The 12,129-nt window shown below is 36.3% G+C and overlaps 2 protein-coding genes across 4 annotated transcripts in view; both read left to right on the forward strand.

Moving 5' to 3' along the window:
• LOC137938934 (protein transport protein SEC23 D-like) overlaps positions 1–8,876 on the forward strand; it is a 62,549-nt gene extending 53,673 nt beyond the window's left edge. Inside the window, exons 4-5 of one of the 3 annotated variants that reach the window (XR_011109914.1) lie at positions 7,246–7,545; positions 7,633–7,668. Coding sequence is in view for 2 of the 3 variants with exons in the window: in XM_068784051.1 (XP_068640152.1) it covers positions 7,246–7,372 (127 nt within the window). In the remaining variant the exon portion in view is untranslated. Of the gene's footprint in view, positions 1–7,245; positions 7,729–8,820 lie in introns of those variants that run through there. The other 2 variants (XM_068784052.1, XM_068784051.1) reach the window with 2 other exon arrangements.
• Positions 8,877–9,300: 424 nt separating this feature from the next.
• LOC137938935 (uncharacterized) lies at positions 9,301–11,818 on the forward strand. The gene is made up of 7 exons (XM_068784053.1): positions 9,301–9,368; positions 9,458–9,500; positions 9,583–9,655; positions 10,362–10,421; positions 11,186–11,348; positions 11,436–11,500; positions 11,598–11,818. The coding sequence occupies exons 1-5, from the start codon at positions 9,356–9,358 to the stop codon at positions 11,306–11,308; spliced, it is 312 nt and encodes a 103-aa protein (XP_068640154.1). The 5' UTR covers positions 9,301–9,355; the 3' UTR covers positions 11,309–11,348; positions 11,436–11,500; positions 11,598–11,818.
• The last annotated feature ends 311 nt before the right edge of the window (positions 11,819–12,129 follow it).

A 12,129-nucleotide genomic window follows, 5' to 3' on the forward strand; every position in this document is an offset into this window, starting at 1 on the left:
TTTGTTAGCCGAATCATTCTTTCTCTCATATTCGGTTAACTTTTCAGCATTAGATAAAGCTGAAGCTAATGTCTTTACTTCCCGTGGGCTGAGCAAGAATTGAGAAGACGGGAAGTAAAGACATTAGCTTCAGCTTTATCTACTGCTGAAAAGTTAACCGAATATGAGAGAAAGAATTATTCGGCTAACAAAGTGCCTAAGGAAAACAACAATGGGAAAACAAATTTTAAGAAGAAGGAGAAAGGGGAGAAGAAGTCATGGGCAAAGGACGCCAAGGCTAGGCCGGAAGAGAAGAAACAAGGGGACAAACAAAAAAAGGTCCATTGTTTCATATGCGAGGGATTGTCTTAGAAAGAGGTTCCTCAATGCTGCTCAAACTGAGGTGAACAATGGAAGGATTGAGCCTAGGTTGGGCTCCTTAACACTTCTCCATGCTGTTGTCCGTTCAAAGGAGGAGAAGGCTGCTCCACTTTTGGTAAGACCCTTAAGAGAACATCTTTTTATCTCTCTAACACTTGCTGGACGTATTGTTAGAGCAGTGGTGGACACTGGCGCCACCCACAACTTCCTTTCGTCGGAGGAGGCTAGGCGCCTAAATATACGAGGAGAGAAAGATGGGAGCAAAATGAAAGCTGTAAATTCTGCTGCTCGTGAAGTCCAAAGCATTGCCAAGAACGTCCCGGTGGAGATAGGCAAGTGGGTTGGATTTCTGAATTTTACTATTGTTGTCATGGATGATTTCAATGTGATTTAGGGAATAGAGTTTTTCACGGTTTGTAAGGCATTTGTAATGCCGCATGTTGGGGTAATGGGGATTATGGACGAGCAAAGTCCTTGTACTATTTCTGAACTTGACAACAATGATGTAACAAAAAAGGACTTAATGCTATCAGCCCTCTAGCTTAAGAAAGGTCTTAAGCAAGGCTGCTCTACTTACATTGCTTTTATTTGTGCTGGTAGAGGTCATGCCTACCCCTAAAGAGATACAAGCCGTACTGCATGAATATAGAGATGTCATGCCTGAACAACTTCCAGCGAGGTTACCACCTAGGAGAGGGGTGGACCATTGCATAGAGCTTGAGCCCGGAGTAAGAAAGCCAGTACAAGCACCATACCGATTGGCGCCCAAAGAGCTGGATGAACTGCGAAGACAACTCAGTGAGCTGTTGGACGCTGGGTTCATAAGGCCAAGCAAAACACCTTATGGGGCCCCTATACTGTTTCAGACTAAGAAGGATGGAAGTATGAGACTATGCATCGATTGTAGGGCGTTCAACAAGGTAACTATAAAGAATAAGTACCCTATTCCTCTTATTGCAGATCTCTATGATCAATTGAAAGAGGCGCAAGTTTTCTCCAAATTGGATTTGCGAAGTGGTTTTTAAAAAATTCGGATTGCTGAAGGAGACGATCTGAAGAATCTAAAGGTGCATTTTGGATACTTACTATGCTATAAATAGATTCCGTATCTGACATGTATTCATCTACTTCTATGAGATCTTGTTGGACATTTTCTACAAGGGTGGATCTCTTAGAGTTAATGTTTTGTCTTTTGGGACAGGTGTTGGCTAAGTGTTCTGTTTGGCCACAAATATAGCAAGAAAGTTTATTCTTTTAGGTTCTTTTTGGGTTAAATCTTCTAACATGTCTATCTTTGTTTAAATATGGTTTCCTACTTTTGAATCTACGGATAAAGTATCCTTTCTTGAAGTATTTTTTATGTTTTCTTAGTTTCTGTCCCGAGTCTTTTAGACCATAAGCTTGGGTAGTATATATCTGCTTACAGAACCCATAATCATCTCCTTTAAGTTGTCTTTGTATTTGAATGTCTGTACATTTTTCTTGAAGGATAGTCATAATAAACTTGGTTCTTTGTCCTATTGAATACACTGCTGTAGGATTTGTTGTTTCTACGTTTTGCCATTTATCATATATTTCTTTTCCTAGTGCTCCTGGTAATTTCCTAAATAACTTTGTGCCTAAGTCTTTGTTGAAAGCATTTCCTGAAACACAGGTATAATAAAAGTAATCTTGGAGAAATTTCTTAACATATTTATAATTATGTAAACTAAGTTGCTCTAAATAAACTACTGCATCTTTTTGTAATGTTACAAATCCTAGATTAGGGTCATCTCCTGTTACTAATTGATAAACATTATTAACAAAATTATAGGGATTGGATCCTAGGCTCATTAGATGGCCAAATTCTTCTGGATTCCCTCTTTTATAACTTTCCCATAAAGCTTTTATGCTTTCTCCTAAAAATGTCTCCAAGTATATGTACATTTCTTCTACATCTTGAGACTGAAAGTTTTGAATATAGTCTGACACTACCTGATTTTTCCAAAGGTCTAATACTGTTGTCCATTCTTGGGGATCATGGGCTGAAAGATTAAAAAAATTTCCTTTGCCCATTTCTTGAAACTTTATAGGTCTTTCTATTTCTTTTCTTTTTCCTTTGGGACCTATCTTGTGATCAAAAGTTACTGGGTCACTATAAGGAATCCTTGGCATATTACCAGAATAATATACTTCCCTTGGAGGTTCTGTTTGGACGGAAACTTGAACTAAGCCTGTATGTACTACTGCTTCAGGCAAAGTCTGGGAGTGTTGGATAGGAACTTCTGTTAGGGCTTCATCTATTTCTTCGTAGCATAACAATTTATTATCTAATTTGACTATGGAGTTGTCTATCTGTTGTTCAAGGGCAAGAATTGTAGAATTATTGGGTTGTTTACAGCTTCCTGGAACTTTACAGGGACAAGATGTTGATTCTGATACCAATTTAAAGGGGGTACTAATTTAATTTAATCTAGTCTGGAGTATTTAAAGGTGAATTATTACGAGATTTTCTTATTACTTGCCTTCTAGGTATAAATATTTGCCTAGGGGTTTCTGCTACTCTTCTGTAGGAATAAAGGATAATATAAGACAGATAATACTAAATATGAAAATATTACAAATAACTATTGTTAATGCTATAAAAACAAAGATCATGTATCTAATATTCTACCTATAGTATTAGCAATTAAAAATATGTAAGAAACTAAAAGGTTTTCTAATTGTTATGGCAGGAAAACAAAGTAATTAAATAATTCAACCACTAATATAAATAAAAACAGGATACTAGTATAAGTTCCTATATTTTAAATCTTCTACCGTAATATATGGAGTTGTAAAAAATAGCTAGATATATATAGTATATAGGTAATATGGGTAAGATTATTCTAAAAAACTGTCTTAATATTTTATTAACTAACCAAATAAACATAAAAGTATAGCAGCGTTGTGCTTCCGGGAGCAACGCTTGGCTCCGAAGAGGCAGAGGCATTTGTCAGCCCTCACCCAGCAGTTTCCAGCCTCATATACCCTTATGTATAAACACAAAAACAAACACCAAGCCACACAATCTATAAAACTTAGCAGACAATAAAAACAGTGAGGATTAAACAGATAAGAACAATACCTAAAGTTATAAAAAGCACAAGCATGGAGATGATTACGAAAAATAAGTAAGAAGTGTAATTCCCGAGGGGTTTATCTTTAGATCAAAGTTGTTTAGATCTTTATGCTTACTCCTTCAGGTATGGGAAACCCAAGACACAGAGAGGTGTGCAATTTCCTAGCATTAAGCTTCTGCCACGGGCTCCAACATTTTGTCCCAAGAAAACAAAGCCCTGAAACCTCCTTGGGTATAAACGGGCAGAAACAAGGGACGCATGGACCGTGAAGCATCAAAGGAATACCGCAATGCTTTTACTCTGTGCTTGGGATTAACCCCGGGTTAGGGGAAGGTACAGATCTAAACAGACAGAGATATTCTTTGATTAAATATCTTTGGGTTTGAGGATCTTCCTCTTGATCAATGTTCTTAATAAGCACAAGTTGTTGTTCATTCGTAAGAACATTAATCTGATGCATTTGTGCCATAGATTGTAGATGAGAACAGCTACAATCTTGGTCTTCTTCTGATTGGCTGGATGAGGCATAATCAATATCATCCCCAGAATCAGAGTTTAAGAGAATTTTGGCCAACTGAATTCTTAATCCTTCATCAATCTGAAGTTTGTTAAGTTTCTCTTTAGTTTTGCATCTATTTGAATAGTGGCCTAATTTACCACATTTGTAACAGACAATTTTCTTTTTGTCTGGAGGATTTCTTCTAGGAGGTGGTCTCTGACGAGGAGGAGGTCTCCTAGATTCATGACGAGTCTTTTGATGAGACTGTCTTTTTGGATATCTCCTACTCTGGTGTGAATAGGGTTCATGTCTCTTAGAGTGAGAGACTTTACCTTTTCCCTTCCTTTGATTGGAAGGTGATGGACCTGTGTCACAAGCAAATTGTTCACAGAATTCACCAAGCTCACGCTTTCCAGTAAGATTTTGTTTCTTAAACTGAGCTTGAAGCTTTAAATCATTACATAAGGTCAGCCCTTCTTGGATGATAGCACTAGTAAGGAGACCATATGTATATTGATGGTAGTTTATAATTCCTACCTTATTACCTAACCTTTTTCTTACCTTGCTGGCAAAAAGAGTTGGTAAACCATCAATAAATTTTGCTTTCCAATATTCATTATTGGCATATGGTCTTTGCATAACCTTAGTGAGGAAAACATCTTTATACCAGCAAAACTGGCTAAGTGTTCGACACCTAAGATTTTTCAAAACCTCTCTTCCCTTATCTGATTGGGAAGTCAGATTTCCAATGAAATGATGAACAATACAGGAAATCAAGGTATAAACTGCATCGTCCTCACCTAGGTAGGCTTGGCCAGATTCAGTTTTGATAACCTTCTTTGAATTATAAATTTCCTGATGTTGTTCAGGGGTGAGGATATTATCCCACCAACCTTTGAGAGTTCCAGAAAACCCTACAGTAAGCATTTCTGCAATTCCTTGATCGAAATTCTTATGTTACCGACAGATTGTACAATACATAAGCATTCGGTGACAATGTTCCAATATCTGATATTCAGATAATCCATCTATATTCCATTCATAAATGGATTTGCCATCATAAGATTTTTTATCTAAATAAACATTCTCTTCATACAATAGGTCTTGAGGTGTAGGCCTATGGTAATAGAGTTTGTTAGGTAGATCCCATTTCCGAGTAGACTTTTTCTCATAATCCAATTTTTGGATACTCGGATCTTGTATCATGTCTTGAAGAATTTCTTCAGTCTGATTGACATTGGTTAAACCTAAATCGTTGAGATTAGAGTTTTGACCAATATCAGAATCAGAATATGCTGAAGGAGTTAAATCCTCAGAATTTTGAGATGAAAAATCTTCATTTAGATCTTCGTGAGATTCTAATGTTTGAATACTTTTCAAAATCTTCGCAGCTTTTGCTTCTTTGGCTTGTTTTAGTTGATCTTCAGAAAGATTCAATCTTCCAAGCTGAGATAATAATTCATCAACAACTTTAGAATTATTATCCCATTTAAAGTTCCTAATAGGAACGGGTGGTTTGATGAGCGGTTTATTGTTCATCAACAAAGGTAATTTTCGAGAAGATAAGTCATAAGGATTTTGACAATATTTCTCTGGATTTTACCTTTATCCAAAAAATCTTCAATACGAATTAGCTGTTGGCCAATTGTTTTGAGATTTAAATTGGTAAAATTGTTTTGTCTCCTGATTTGACCCATAGGATTAAGAGTGGAGAGAGAGAGAGAGATGCTCGTGCTTGTCAGCCAACCAGATGATTATTGTCGGAGAGTAGACAGTTAATGACCCTATGTGCTGTCTTTCCAAACCATGAGGTCAACAACCTGTCCTAAGAATGTATCTGTTCTCAAGGTGGTTAAGAAGGTTTCTTGCCTCATCCATCCCAGTGTTGGTCAAAGCACGCCTCTGATTAAGGTCTCAAGGACAAAATGTACCACTGTGATGAAGGGAATTTTGGACCTTAACTTGAGCGTGTTTGGCATATGCATGTAGACCTCTGACCCAGGATCAAGCAAACATCTGGTGAAGTTATCTTTCTGGACATCAATTCGTAATCCACTAAAAAAACTGAGTGAGCTTGCAGATGGATTTCATAGCACTAAATGCAGAGTGAGGGAGGGGATGTGGAGGAAACCATGAGACTGTTCAAGCATTGTGGCCTCTGCTTCATGGTTTGAGGCTGTCTAGAGATTGCTTTTTCATCTTGCTTAGACTTGAAGGAGCCTCTTCAAATGTCACCTAGTGGGTTTAGGCTAGATCCCTCCATTTTGGAAGCTCTCACATATGTTTAAGGAGATCGATGACAAGTTTTTTTAAAAAAAAGTTCTCTTGCTGTTTCTTGGGTATGCACCCCTCGCTCAGCAATTCTCCATGATATTTCTTTCGTTGGGAGTGACTACAGCAGTCAATCCTATCATGGGTGATTGCATTCCCCTCGTATAGATGGACTGGCGATGATGGGCTCCTTGCAGTCATCTAATGTTTTTAGTAGGCTCATGTATCTATTTCTCTACTATCTAAAATAAAAATGACAGAGAGAAGGAAAAGGAAGTGCTGTGCAGTGATGGGGAAGATGCAGTCATTAGATTTTGTTGGTTCTCTTATAAATGTTTCTTGGGAAGGGGCTTAGAAACTCTGTTTGTGCACCAATTGGTGTATTGGTCTTTGTTTCACCCTTATGATGTTATTTGTGGTTGTGATTTGGAGCTTGGATGCAGGTGGTATGAAGCTGAAAGCTGCTTAGCCTTTGCATGCATCCGCTCTTTGCCCTTGATTTCTCATAGTGGAAGACATAAAGGCAGATTATGTTGTTGTTTTTTCTATTGAATTTCTTTAATATTACATAAAAAATTTATGGGAGAGGAAGGGAGGAGGGGAAATTAACAGATTAGTGGCTGGAGTGCCAAAAAATGTAAAAAAGGGCTTGTCGTCTTTGCTGCCTGCCACAATGGCAATGAGGCTCGGTGCTTTCATGGACATTTTGATTGTGTGGTCACTACCTTCTCCATTGATTACATGAAAATTTTGCGTTATCTTTATTCTTAAATAAAACATCTATGAGTAAGCTGATTGGTAGTGAGTGCTAGATTACCCTCAAACTGGTTTGTTTGACTGTTTTATTAATTCAAAGAGGGTGAAGCTTTATTCTGATATTACATGTATGACTCAACACAAGTATATGACTCATAATGGGCAAGGATAAGCTATAGTCCACTACTGTCTATATTTTGACAGTTTCATGGGTAGCTTAATCTAAGTTCATTTTTGAAGATATAATTGATGTTTCAGATACCGGATGCTTAGCCGTTCATATGCCTTTCGATGCATACTAAGATTGAGAACATCCTCTGATTTCCAGCCAGGACGCTTGGTATGGTCTTGGAGATCTTCAAAAACATTTAAGTTTTGCTTCTGATTCATATCTAACTAAGAGCTGCTCTTATGTGGTCTGATTTACTTTTTTCTTCTATAGTATGGTCATTTCTTTGTAGATCCTCAGTATGAGAACGTTCAGCACATTATATGTTGCGACTTTTATGCCACTTATGGTTATGACTTTGATTTTTCTAATTCTGTGGGATTCTCGAGGTATTCAGATCCTGTCTTGATGTCATATACTGAGAAGGATGGGTCTTTATTTTAGAAATATGAAACAATGTCTTAAATCATGTACAGACACACAGAGCCTCCTGTGATACAAATTGCTTTCCAGTATACTGTCATTGTGCCACCTGAGGAATCTTCAGTTTCAGGATCAAGTGCTGAAAACAAGTACGTATAACCAGCTGCCATGTGCTAGGAAGTCCTTGTCTTTTCATTTGTGGTCATTCTGTGTTTTAATCGACTAAAATTTATAATTGCTCTTACCTACAGTTAAAGTTGTGTAAACATCAAAGTTTTTTTAACCCAGAATCATATGTATTTTAGGTTTCTTGTACTATGTCATCACAAGGATTTCTCTGGTTTTTCATATTATATTGTAATTAGTATTATAGAAGCAATGTATGGAGATCAGAAATTGGTCTAATATTAGAGTTTCTTGGGAAGAGGAGTAATAAGCTGTTCTCTATCTCTTTTTTCGTTTTTTGTATAAAAGCGAGATAGTAATTTATTAGTAGAGAGAGGTACAAGATGTTAAAAGCAAACTTAAAAAGCATACAACTGAATAGTTATTAGCTGTTCTCTATCTCTTTTTTCTTTTTTTGTATAAAAGCGAGATAGTAATTTATTAGTAGAGAGAGGTACAAGATGTTAAAAGCAAACTTAAAAAGCATACAACTGAATAGTTATTAGAGGACATCAAAGAAAACAAATACAATAGCACAACCAATCTATTACAATGTTAAGCAATGGGAAGGGAATCTCCCACAATGAGTTGTTGTTCCAAGAAATCAGTTAGATGATTCACATCCCCATAGAGTGGCATCCAGCTCTTCCATCAAATGCCTATAAAGGTCGACAATTTTCTCAAAAATCAGAATTAAGCATCAAGGTGAGGACTTCCCTAAACATCCTGCTTGAAACAACAGCCAAATCACCTCAATGATGGCAGGATTAGAAAAAAGAGTTGGTAAACACTCTTAAGGCCTATGAGGAGGATCAAAAACTCTGCCTCAATGGGTAACACTGCATCCACCAGCTAGGCTAGGATTGCTCTGAGATCAAAATTGTGCTTTTACCACCTGTTCTATGGTGGTATCTACTCCTTGATTGTCTCCATTCTAGCAGTCAAATGTGAGGCAATCAGCTTTCTGTTTCTCTCTGAATGGATCCAAGGAGATGAAAAAGGTCAGGAATTTCACTGGACCAAAATTTTATAGATTGTTTTGCTTCACCTACTAATACTAATGTTATTTGGTGCAGGCCTCTTGCGAACAACAATTAACAAACCGAAACAAGACAGAAGTATCACTCCAAAGCTCACATTTATTCAAGGGGGACAGGACGATGCCACTGTGTTCGAAAACTATCTCATAGAAGAGCAGGATGTTGATGGTAATGGTTTAACAAGTGTGGTAGGCTTTGTATCCTTCTTGGATGAAGTGACTCAGCGGGTGGCGGAGTATCTTGCATAAATGAGTTAGCTAGATAAATGTTCTTGCAGTACCAAATCATGCTTTGTGTCAAAACCCATAGAGCATTGGTATTCTGCTTCCTCGTCTTTTAGTTTCTGCTCTTTCCAGAGGCGGTAGTCAGAAGGGGCGACGAACGAGTCGTCCACCCCTATAATCGCTTTCGAGTGAAGAAAGAAATAGGTCCCTCATCTGTGTCCCTTAGAGTGAGCGACAGAGAACTAATTAGAATCGAGAATACTGAAACCGAAAAGTATTTCTTCCCTTTTTAGAAGCAACTCGTTCATTTTGACGGTTACTACATCGAACTGTGGGACTCATAAAATATGGCTGGACATGGTACTACTTTCTTTCTTTCTCCTAATTATTCAATCCTATGGTTCAATTCTCTGCGAGCTGAAATGTCTTCATGTCTCTTCATTTGCAAGGGAAAAAGGTCGGCCTAGTAAGAAGCTCAGGACTTCCACTAAGGTTTTATAATTTTGAAAACCCCAACTCTCGTTATGTATTTGGTTGCTCTCCTGTTCTTCCCTTGATTGTTTTTTCTTGGCAGGAGGATTATCGAATTGCTATTGTTGATGATGATGTTGATTATGCCGAAGATTTTGGTGAGGATCGTCGTGAAGGTATTACTTTTGCTCGTTTTTTCGTTTTGTTTTAGCTTTTTGTTTTTAGTTCACTTTAGGTGCTTGAATTGTGTTTATGGGTACGGAATATGGATTATGAAGATGAAAGCGAACTGACGAAGAGGGATTTTTCTAAACTCGAATTAAAGCCTGATCATGCAAACCGCCCTTTATGGGCTTGCGCTGATGGCCGGATCTTTCTTGAGACATTCTCACCGTTGTATAAGCAAGCCTATGATTTCCTCATTGCAATTGCTGAGCCCGTTTGCCGGTATTTAAGATGTCCTTCTATTTTCTTCTACTTAAAACTCTGTGTGGTTGCTCATTTTCATTTTGTTGGAAAAATGTTGTGCAGGCCAGAGTCTATGCATGAGTATAACTTGACGCCTCATTCCTTATATGCTGTTGTTTCTGTTGGGTTCGAGACTGAAACAATAATTACTGTTTTGAACAAGCTATCAAATACTAAGCTCCCTAAAGAAATGATTGATTTCATTTATGCTTCAACTTCTAATTATGGGAAAGTAAAACTTGTACTAAAGAAGAACCGGTACTTTGTGTAGTCCCCTTTCCCAGTGGTGCGAATTTGGTCTCGTATTCTATCACAAGTGGTTTATTATTATTATTGATGTTGTTATTATCATTATTATTATTCTTATGGTGATGAGGGGAATTTGGAACTTATTGCTTTACATGATACTTGCAGGTGCTGAAGACTTTGCTGAAGGACGAGGTTATATCTAAAGCGAGAATTTATTCCAATGAGGTAATTTATTTTGCTGTTATTTTCTTCATGCATGTCCACTTTATTTTTCTGAGGTGTTATTTTGAGTTGTGCCTTTTTATATTTTGTCTTTTATCTTATCTTTTTGGCGAGTGACAGAAAATTTACATAGGAGTTTCTATGGATTCATCTATATGCCTATTCTTTACATATTTTACTATTATTCAAAATGGTTGCATTTACCATTTAAATCATGAAGTTGTTTGCTTGTTACAGTGGAAGAAAATAACTTCTGCTCTTTTTCTTTTTCATAGAAGGGAAGTGGAGTTTGAACATCTCTTTTGAAAAAAAAAAACTGTGCTGTTAAATAATTTAATCATTTTTTGCCTGCATAGTGAATCAAAACTCATTTGAATTGAAATTATGAAATCATCTCCAAAGCCACTATCACACTGCAGCATGGAGAGATTATTTGTCACTATGGCTAAACCTTCAGATAAATGGTTAAATTTCTATGATAGATCATGAGAACTCTGACAAAAGTCTGATGGTGATGCAAACTCTTGATCTACTGTTTAGGGTTCACAAGGAAGTGATGTATTTACAGTTAGCAAAGCTTTGAGTGAAATGGATGGTGGTGGTCATCAGGAGTTGTTCACTTGTGCTGATGTGGCAGCAATAGCTGAAGAGAAAGAAACCCATTCTTTTGAAATAGATCCTACTCAAGTAGGGTGGTCTATGACTGATGATGTATATTTAAGTGATTAGTGGTTATAATTTTTTTGACCCAACTTAAACATTTACAGGTTGAAAGTGTCAAGCAAAGGTGCTTACCAAATGCATTAAAGTATCCCATGTTGGAGGAGTGTGACTTCAGAAATGATACAGTAAGCTTTATTTCTCACCAAATGCTTGATTTGTGGCAGTGATTGGATTCGGGTTCTTCAGAGTGTAAAGAAAAATCAAAAGGTGAATTTCTTTGATCAATTCTTTATTATGATATTTTTTAGTATATTTTTTAGTTTTATTTATTAACATTTTGTTTTATGATTACAGCCTGAGAAGAAGAGTGTAGAGATAATGCTACCAGCTACATGATTTTTCATGTTTCTCTCATCATGGTAATTTTAATATTTTTAACGACATTAAGTAACTAGTAATAGAAGAGTATTTTTTTATCTGATAATAACTAATTTTATTTTTTTGTTTTTGTCGTAGGTGGAGATTTTGCTCATGCAAGGATGTATATTATTTTCTAGCATTAAGAGAAACAATTATAGTTTGTAATTTTATAATGGATTTATAGTTTTTATTTGGGTGATTGTAAATTGATAGCGATATTTCATTTAATTTTGTTGTGTTTGATTATTGTATGAAGTTTATTTATAATATTATGCAGTGTATAAAGTGTTTAGACTATTTTATGGAGTGTTTATGGAATGTATAGATAATTTTATGGAGTGTTTATGGAGTATTTATGGAGTGTTTATACAGGTATTATGTATATTGATTATGCCGAATTTTAAGTAGAGGTCATGCCGAATTTTATACAGGTATTATATACATAAATTATTCTCAATTTTAAGAAGAGGTTATGCCTCAATCTTATACATGTATTATATATATAGGTTATGCTTAATTTTTTGTAGAGGTCATGTCCAATTTTATATAAAATGTATGTATAATTTTATATATAATTTATTTGATATATATTTTTTGAAAATTTTTAAATGTATGTGAGGCTCGAGTT

This window comes from Aristolochia californica, unplaced genomic scaffold, assembly GCF_029961685.1.
Source record: "Aristolochia californica isolate CCGP_79_NKW_82.1479 unplaced genomic scaffold, dmAriCali1.0.hap1 SCAF_8, whole genome shotgun sequence".
NCBI classification, from domain to species: domain Eukaryota; kingdom Viridiplantae; phylum Streptophyta; class Magnoliopsida; order Piperales; family Aristolochiaceae; genus Aristolochia; species Aristolochia californica.